Here is a 10,039-nt window from a genome sequence, read left to right as displayed (position 1 = left end):
TGTACCTTTTGCTCCATTAAATACTTGATTAATACCTTTGACTGGAACCGATTTCATTGTGGGAAGTGTTCATCATATTCATATATCGTGTACTGTATGGCCAGTAATTAAAGTACATAAAGCGGTAGTGGTTTAATGATACCATACTTATCAATACAGTCAGGGAATTGTACCCCTCAGTTACAAGTACCATTTGGAATATTCTAGGTTAGGGGAATGCTATTACCCTTTTAGGTGAAATTACCCTTTAAACCTTCTTTCTTTACAGGAAAATCATCAGTGATTCAACCATAATCGATGTCATCAATACTCTAGGTTATGGGAATGCTAATACCATTTTAGGTGAAGTTACCCTTTTACCTTCTTTCCTTTTCGAGTAGCAAATTAAATCAAATCAAATACAAAAATACAATATCAAAGTAACAAAAGGTGAACTGGGCCGAAGCCTTGGAATGTCCTTGTGCTCTTGTTCAATCAGTTCAAGTTCTTTCAGTTCAAGTTCTTATAGTTCAAGTTCTTATGGTTCAAGTTCTTATGGTTCAAGTTCTTTCAGTTCAACCCTACCAGACTGTTGAAGCAACGGGGATTGTGCAACAGGGGTACTCGAATCAGGCTTGGGTTAGCCTTGAGATATATCAGAGGTTCAATGGGTTGGCTCGCCATCTTGTGTCATCTAGCACACCGCCTCCTTCCCTCATGGGCACACGTGGAGATGGATGGACTCCTGGGACTGCTCCCAGAGTAGAATGGAGTGCTGGGGTATCCTATAAAACCTGGCCTGCGTGTTCGCAGGCATTCGGAAAATAAAAGCTTATTTACCATTTTTATCAAATCACCATCTTTTCATCTAATTTCAGAATGAATAATCAACCAGGCTACTGTTAGCTATGCTAAGCTACAGCAGGCTGTCTCGTCACTGCATGTGGGAATGTACACCTGTCCTATGCTAAGTTAGGCTAAAGTGCGTTAGCATTTGGGACATTCTCCACGTTCATATTAAACTCTCAAAACATTCAAAACTTATATAAATCTTGTTCCTATCATAACAGCATATCAATACAATTATAAGTGCTTCTGAAATGGTTCCTTCCCAGTTTCCATTTAACCATATTGAGCTTGGGGCAATTCGTGTATGACTCAGACTGAAGCTAAACTAACGTTATTAGCATTGTAGCATGAAGCTAACACTCGACAATTGAATAGCACACAATATTGATTTAACTCACCAAAACCGCAGCTACAGCTACTTTACTGCAACGCTTCTTCGGTTTTGCAACTGGGGGAATCTTCTATAACTGTTTGATAACTGGTTTTATCATACTATTTCGTCTAGTTATTCAGCAACGTTATCATGCGTGTTGTATCAACGGGGATCTGTCTGCATCTGCGCAGTAGCAAGACTCACGCTGAGAGCAAAACGTGGCTGTCGTGACAGTCTACCTTACTCACGTCATCACGCGAATTAAAGGGGCAATCTGTAATTTAAAGGGCTTGGTACTCAATAATATCAACTATGTTCTTACATAATAACCTTAACTATTCAGGTCCTTATAACTTAAATAATATAAATAGGTACGTATCTGAAACCTGGGTTACATCCTCCCCTTCTATCCTAATGCACGTCCCTGTGCATATTATCCCAGGACTACATTATCACAATCCTATGGGGTTCTGGGGAGTCGTCATCTAAAGAGTCTGCAATTACTGAGTTTAGACTCTGGAATAGTGACTGGATTATCGTTACTAATGGGTTTCCTAGTCGGGGCTAAGTCAGGACTTTGAGGTTCTCTCTGTCTTGTCGACCTTCTTGGGAGTTCATCTCTGACATCTTTTTCTCTATGTCTTGTCGACCTTCTTGGGGGTTCATCTCTGACATCTTTTTCCTCTTCTCTTTCGACAACTCTTTCTACATCTCTTTCTTTTTCTTTTTCCACGTCGTCTTGGACATTCTCCTGTCCATCTGGTTCAGTTTCTAGTTCATTCATGTTAGTATTGTTCTCCTCTGAACTCATAACTGGTAAGGTCTTCTCAGGTAGGTTGTTCTTTTCCTGAGCTATGTCAGGTAAGTATTTTCCTCGATCCGCTGTATCTGGGTCAGGTAAACTGCCTTCAGTAGGTCTCACTGCGGATGGGATAGTCTTGTTCAGTGTCGTCGGATCATCAGTTGTCCCTGGCGCTCCCTCAGGAAGAATGACTGCGTCTGAGCGGTCATGCTCGACAGTGGGCACTGGAAAGGTTTGTGTTTCCACCACTAGGCCTCCATGGTCATAGTGATATGTGAGATCAAGATAGTCATCATCTGGGTCTTCTTCTTCTGATTCATTCGAGCTTTCTTCTCTTGGGCTCTGTCGAGTTCTTGGTCGCTTAGGTTTGTCTTTTACAGTAGGTCCATCTTCCTCAGGGGTAGTAGGAAGGAATCCGCAAGGTAGCAGTAGATCTCGGTGGAGCGTCCGTAGTGGACCATCTCTGGTTTCAGGTCTCACTATATAGACTGGGACATTTCCAGCTTGTTTCACTACAATGTAGATATCTGCTTCCCACCGGTCTGCTAGCTTGTGCTTGCCTCTGATGCGGACGTTTCTGACGAGAACCCTGTCACCTTCCTGCAGGGTAGACTCAACAACTCGTTTGCTTTGTTACGATCCGCCGTCTTCTTTGCATTTTCTGTAGCTACTCTGTAACTTGCTTCAAGGTGGGATCTTAGACTGCGGACGTACTGCGAGTGTGAGCCTGGCTGGTAGTTGACAGGTAAGTTGAAGGCTATGTCCACAGGCAACCTTGGCTGTCGCCCGAACATCAGCTCATACGGGGTGAATCCAGTAGTGTCGTTCTTAGTACAGTTGTAGGCGTGTACTAGAGGTTTGACGTAGTCTCGCCAATGGCTTTTCTTCTGATTCTCCAGGGTGCCCAGCATATTAAGCAGGGTCCTGTTCAACTGGGTTTCCCCTTGGATGGTAGGGGGTAGTTCGTATCTTTTTGATGCCGGTTAGCTCACACAGCTCTCTAATTGTGCGGGACTGGAAATCCGCACCTTGGTCGCTGTGGAGTTTCTCCGGGATACCGTAATGGACAATAAAGTGGTCCCATAGGCATTTAGCGACAGTCCGCGCTTTTTGATTTGCGGTCGGGATCGCTATTGCGTATTTCGTAAAGTGGTCCGTAATGACCAAGTTGTCTTTTGTGTTACTGGAGTCTGGTTCCAAGCTGAGAAAGTCCATGCACAGCAACTCGAGTGGTCGTGTGGCTGTGATGTTCACCAACGGGGCAGCTTTCTCTTGTGGAACTTTACGCCGTACACATCGGTTGCAGGTCCTGATCTTTGTCTCTACTTCAGCTGACATTTTGGGCCAATAGAATCGCTTTCGGACGAGGTCTAGGGTTCGGTCCACGCCCATGTGGCCCATGTCATCATGAAGGCTCTGTAAGACCATAGGTCTCAGATCTTCAGGCAGCACAAGTTGATGATGGGTCTTTGCGCCTTCTTGTCTCTTCCGGTACAGGACTCCGTCCAATACTTCTAACCGGTTCCACTCTCTTAGTAGAAGGTAAAGTTCGGGGATTTCCTTTCTGAGTGTCGGTGGAGGTTTCTCCCCTGACTCCACAAGCTGTAGTACTTGACGGATACAGGTGTCGGCTCTTTGCTTTTCTCTCATTTCGGCTGGAGTTATCAGCGGAACGACGGGTAGGCCAGCCAGCTGATCTTCTCCTTGGAAGCTGTCTGGGATTGCACTTGGGTGGAGGGCAAGTGATACCACCGATGCAATACTGGATGGTGTCTCTTTAGAGCCATTGTCTATCACTTCGCGAACTAAGTGTCTTTCGCAGATGGCTCTAATGAGGTCTTCATTCATGTTTGCGTGCTCCGGTTCAGGGAGGTGTCTCTTCGCAAACTGTTGTATTCTTTCCATCTCTTTTCTCGATATTGGGTCATCAGCTGGTCTGCTGTGTGGTCGTCTGGACAGCCCATCAGTGTCTTGATTCTGTTTTCCAGCTCTGTATTGCAGCTGGAAATCGAAGGTTGATAGATCGGATAACCATCTGTAGCTTGCAGCATCAAGCTTAGCAGTGGTAAGGACATAATCAGTGGGTTGCTATCAGTGACAGCGAGAAATGGTCTTCCATAGAGGTAATCCTGGAATTTCTCAGTTACTGACCATTTTAAGGCAAGGAACTCCAATTTATGGGCAGGATACCTGGTTTCACATCTTGACAATCCACGGCTTGCATAAGCGATGACACGCTTTTGTCCTTGCTGCTCCTGGTAGAGGGCGGCGCCGAGACCTAGTGTGCTTGCATCTGTGTGCAATATGTAGGACTGTTTGGGGTTGGCGAAACCGAGAACAGGGGCAGTTGTCAGCCTTTCTATGATAGCGTCGAAAGCTGTCTGGCAAGCGGGGGTCCATCTGTCATTGAAGGGATCTTTAGGGTCGTAATACTTCTCGTGTTCACTGTATCTTTTCCGTGCTTCTTCGTTGGAGGGTTTCCGGCAGTAAGTGCGTTGAGGGGTTTCACTATCTTCGAATAGTCTTTGACGAATCTACGGTAGTAACCGCAGAATCCTAGAAATGCTCTCAGTTATTTCAGTTTGGTTGGCTTTGCCCAGGTTTTGAGTGAGGTTGTCTTTTCTGGGTCCGTTTCGACTCCTTTCTCAGACACTATGTGGCCTAGATACCTTACGGAGGTCTGGAAGAATTTGCACTTTTCGGGTGATAGTTTTAGCCCATACTCTTTCAGATGGTTCAGGACTCGCCTGAGTCTCTCCTCGTGTTCCTCTAGCGTTGAAGAGAAAACGATCAGATCGTCCAGGAAAACGAGGGCTTGCTTCAAGTTCAGTTCTCCCACGCACCGCTCCATAAGCCTCTGGAACGTGCTTGGGGCGTTCATTATTCCTTGAGGCATCCTATTGAACTCAAAGAATCCGAGCGGGCAGACAAATGCTGTCTTGTGCTTGTCCTTTTCTTCCATTTCGATCTGGTAAAAACCAGATTTGAGATCTAGCACTGAGAACCACTTGGATCCAGTCAGTGCTGAAAAGGAATCCTCCAGGTTGGGCACGGCATATGAGTCCTTTACTGTCTGGAGGTTCAGTTTCCTGTAGTCTATGCATAGTCTGACATCGCCGTTCTTCTTCCTGACGACTACAATTGGCGACGAGAAGGGTGATTCAGATTCTCAGATGACTTCAGTGTCGAGGAGCGGTTGAATGTGGTTGCGCACAGCTTCAATATCTTGAGGGTGTATAGGTCTCGCCCGATGTTTGAATGGCGTCTTGTCATTGAGATTTATGTGATTCTTTATCTTGTCAGTGCATCCGAAGTCGAGATTGTGGTGTGCGAAAACTTCTTGCATGGAGTTCAGTCGTTCAGTTATCCTCTCTTTCCACTCTTGAGGTACTGGAGAGTCTCCAAAGTCAAACTTGAGCTTTGATTTTTGGTTAGGGTCTGTCAATAGTTCTGCGTCAAGTGTCTTGAGGGATTGGACACTCATGACTGCATGTATCTCGGCTATCACAACCTTCGGGGACAGGGTGATATCGTGGTCGGACTCGTTCTTGAGGATGACTGGTATACAATGTGGCAGTTTTCGTGGTAGCTCTGCTAAGCCATCCGATACGAGTATTCCACCTGGCAAGGCCGTTGACCTTGGGGACTCTATCATCACCCATCTTCCTGCGTCGGTTGCTCTGCAATTCACTAATCCCTCGAGGACTTTGGTCTGACCTGGAGCGATAGTTTCAGGGTCTTTGCTATGTAGTTTCACTTCGCCCATACTGGAATCCTCAGACTGTTTATGTCTGGCTCCAAGGGCAGAGATTGGTAGTTCTGAGATGTGGTGTCTGCGTACTGCTTGTACAGGATATCTAGGGCGTTTGTGCCTATCAGCGCTGATGACAGTGAGGAGCGCATATCAGGTACAATCAATGCTAGGGTGGGCGCTTCAATGTCTACTCCGAACATGCTCTTGGGAAACTTGATTGTAGTCTCGACGTAGCCGAGGTAGGGAATTTCCTGACCGTTGGCTCCTTCCACTTCAAGCAGGTCATATAAGGAGTGGATGGGTAGATGAGACATGTTCTCTTGATAGAAGGAATTCAGGATCGTTGTCACTTGGGAGCCTGTATCGAGTAAGCAGCTGCACTCTTTACCTTCTATGGTTACTTGTGCAGTGCATTTAGCTCCAACCAGTCCTTTTGGTAGGGCTACTTCTTTGGTATGGGAGGTCGAGCACATATTGGAGGCTCGCCACTTCCGTCTGGGACATCTCTCTCGTGACTCAGTTCCCGTCTGTCCCTCAGCAGAAACTGTCTTCAGTTTAAATCAGGCTTGGAGGCTTTGTTTTCAGCGTCCCATGCATGCTGTTTCTCCTCTAGCTATTTCTTTTTCGAGACCACCAGAGAGGGGTTTGGTTCACTCTCGCAGTGGGGTCTTATGTGTCCGTCTTCTCCACATCTGAAGCAATACCAGGGTCTTGGTCTATTGCTCGTATAGTTCTTTGGGTTTGGAGTCTCTGACTTTTGGAACTTGGGAGTACCTCTGTCAGTCGTCGGCTTCGGTTTAACTGATGCCGAGGCTTCGTGCTTGGGAGCTGGCCTCGCTTGTCTTTTCTTGTCGTCGTTCGGTATTCTTGTGAGCTGTGTCTGTAGGTCTGCAACTAGAGCCTTTAAACTTTGGACTTCAGAGCTGGTGTCCGGAATTGGCTGTGAAGTGCATTCCTCTTCGCATTGGTTCCAGATGCCCTGGTAGTTACTCGATACCCTAGGCTTTGAAACGTTGAGGTACTGCCTCATGCGGCTTTCTTTGGAAGAGCGCTTGTCTTCTGCTGTGCAGAGTAACAGGAGGAACGCTGCAAAGGTAGGTGGGTTTCTCTTTCTCTGTTCTAACTGCAGCTCGGTTATCATGGTGTTGTCCCAGCAGCCTCTGATGAATTGTCTTAGAAGTTGTTGATCAAGATCGGTTGCAGCTACTCCTCCTCTTCTGTAGGTGGTGTTCAGCATCACCTGTAGTCGTGGAAGGTAAGCTGAAGGTTTCTCTCCATTGTTTTGCATTGTATGGAGGTACTTTGCGAAAAGGTCATCTCCATCTTTGACGGTTCCGAAGGCGGAGTCGAGGATCTCCAGGTACATTCCTGGGGGACATTCAGGTGTCAGGTGTCTTATGATGTCAATGGCGGGTGCCATGAGGCTATCTAGGAGTTTCCGGGACTTGTGTAGATCAGACAATTTTGTGTCTTTGAGGAGAAGCCCCACATTGGAACGCCATGTCTCGTAGTCTACTTCTCTGTCGGGCCGAGGTCTTCGCCCAGAGAAGAGTCTGAGTCTCAGTGATGCTTGGCTGTGCATGGCTGAGTCTTTATTTCGCACTATGTGCTCCACAATCATCTTTTGCACCTCAGGTGGGTTGACATCGGAGAGTCTCAGAGCAGGTCATGCTTTCTCTTGAGAGCGCGCTGGTGAAGGAGACCGGCTGTGCTCTTGTCGGACTTGCTGCTCTGGGATTGTTCTGGGTGAGGGGCTAACTTGTGTTGCAGCCTCTGGAACATGTTGGTCTGCCATTTCAAATAGTTCCCCACCTGTTTCTTTGTCGTATAATTCTCCTTCTGTTTCTTCGTCAGTTCGGGGTTCAGGATCGTTCAGGGTGAGGACGTTGCCGATGGTGGAGAGTTCTCTCTTGAGGACTTCCGTGAGGTCTTCGCCACTCTGCTTCGCTATCTCTTTTAGGTCTGAGAGATAAGTCTGTGTAGCCGTGTTGCTGACTACAGGTACATAAACGCTGGCTAAGATAACTAGCTTTAGCCGTGTTTAGTCGGTAATTGGAAAGTGCTTGCAAGGCTTCGCCACTTTCGTATTCTATAAAAACACGTGGTTCTGGCTCTGACTCGGAAGGGTCTACAGGGAGCCTTCTACGAATGGAGCCGTGTTTCACCAGAAAATCATTTAGTTCATCGTCAGTGGTAATGTCGATTGTACCGCTGACTATGACCGAATTAGGGATTTTTACACTGCTAGTTTGAACTACGTCCATCGCTACACGCTATTTAGGTTTCTGACTTAAAGACTGGTCCTCTTAATTGTGATATACTCCTCCTGGCTGGCTCGCCAAATTTATGTAGCACTTGTGTCACCTACTTGTAACAGCTGTTCGCCACGGGCACAGTTCTAGGTACGAAACGAGGAGAGGAGTAAATATGCACAATATAAGAACAATGACCAGAGACAGAGTTATAATAATAACCGGAATTTATTATTTGCGCGCTAGCTAAACATATAGACATACAGACATATAGTAGTTCAAGGTAGTAGTTGTTTGAAGTATCCCTTTTAGGTTCTTTCTATAACCTCTCCTTTAAGGAGGGTTAGTTCGATATCAAGTCCTAGATTGATTAAATCAACACAGTAGGTTTGGTTCAGATGTCTCTGAGGTTATCTCTAGCTAAGCTAGATTCAAGGTTGGATATTAAACGTATCCTTTTATCATCAGTAAACTCTATTTCAGTTTATCATTTCACCAGGTAAGTGTTTAAACATATTAATTTAAACCTTTAAATGTGCAGGAACGCAAGTACCTTAACAGGTGAAATGCTCCTTTAAACTCTTCCTTGGAAGGTGTAACACAACAAAAGTACCATTTGGAATATTCTAGGTTAGGGGAATGCAATTACCTTTTTAGGTGAAATTACCCTTTAAACCTTCTTTCTTTACAGGAAAATCATCAGTGATTCAACCATAATCGATGTCATCAATACTCTAGGTTATGGGAATGCTAATACCATTTTAGGTGAAGTTACCCTTTAAACTTCTTTCCTTACATGAGAACCATCAGTGGTTCGACTAGCAAATTAAATCAAATCAAATACAAAAATACAATATCAAAGTAACAAAAGGTGAACTGGGCCGAAGCCTTGGAATGTCCTTGTGCTCTTGTTCAATCAGTTCAAGTTCTTTTTTTTTTTTAAACTTTGACCAGTCAGCTGGTTCTTTTTAGCGTTTATCGCTTTTTCTTGGTCAAGCATGACCGACAGAAACAGGTTGAATGGGATATAGATCGGGGGAAGACACTCTGAGAAAATACGGCGAGTCCGGGAGTCGAACTCGTGTACCCCAGATCCGTGACGCCGAAATAGCGCAGAGATACGCGGTGAGCTACTGGAGCTCCAGTTCAAGTTCTTATGGTTCAAGTTCTTTCAGTTCAAGTTCTTTCAGTTCAAGTTCTTATAGTTCAAGTTCTTATGATTCAAGTTCTTATGGTTCAAGTTCTTTCAGTTCAATCCTACCAGACTGTTGAAGCAACAGGGATTGTGCAACAGGGGTACTCGAATCAGGCTTGGGTTAGCCTTGAGCTATATCAGAGGTTCAATGGGTTGGCTCGCCATCTTGTGTCATCTAGCACACCGCCTCCTTCCCTCATGGGCACACGTGGAGATGGATGTACTCCTGGGACTGCTCCGAGAGTAGAATGGAGTGCTGGGGTATCCTATGAAACCTGGCCTGCGTGTTCGCTGGCATTCGGAAAATAAAAGCTTATTTACCATTTTTATCAAATCACCATCTTTTCATCTAATTTCAGAATGAATAATCAACCAGGCTACCGTTAGCTATGCTAAGCTACAGCAGGCCGTCTCATCACTGCACGTGGGAATGTACACCTGTCCTATGCTAAGTTAGGCTAAAGTTCGTTAGCATTTGGGACATTCTCCACGTTCATATTAAACTCTCAAAACATTCAAAACATATATAAATCTTGTTCCTATCATAACAGCATATCAATACAATTATAAGTGCTTCTGAAATGGTTCCTTCCCAGTTTCCATTTAACCATATTGAGCTTGGGACAATTCGTGTATGACTCAGACTGAAGCTAAACTAACGTTATTAGCATTGTAGCATGAAGCTAACACTCGACAATTGAATAGCACACAATATTGATTTAACTCACCAAAACCGCAGCTACAGCTACTTTACTGCAACGCTTCTTCGGTTTTGCAACTGGGGGAATCTTCTATAACTGTTTGATAACTGGTTTTATCATACTATTTCGTCTAG

General features: G+C 45.2%; 1 protein-coding gene across 1 annotated transcript; it reads right to left on the bottom strand.

Moving 5' to 3' along the window:
* Positions 1 to 6,370: 6,370 nt before the first annotated feature.
* LOC311223315 (zinc finger CCHC domain-containing protein 12-like) lies at positions 6,371 to 7,378 on the bottom strand (the record flags this gene model as incomplete). Its single annotated transcript, XM_084308107.1, has 1 exon — positions 6,371 to 7,378. One exon carries the CDS (start codon positions 7,376 to 7,378, stop codon positions 6,371 to 6,373), a length of 1,008 nt encoding a protein of 335 aa, XP_084164233.1.
* Between the last annotated feature and the right edge of the window lie 2,661 nt (positions 7,379 to 10,039).

This window comes from Notolepis coatsorum (genome assembly GCF_963971535.1).
Source record: "Notolepis coatsorum genome assembly, chromosome: 2".
In the NCBI taxonomy this organism is placed as follows: Eukaryota; Metazoa; Chordata; class Actinopteri; order Aulopiformes; family Paralepididae; genus Notolepis; species Notolepis coatsorum.
The sequence above is the reverse complement of the archived record's forward strand: the minus strand, read 5'-3'. Positions and strand labels throughout refer to the sequence as shown.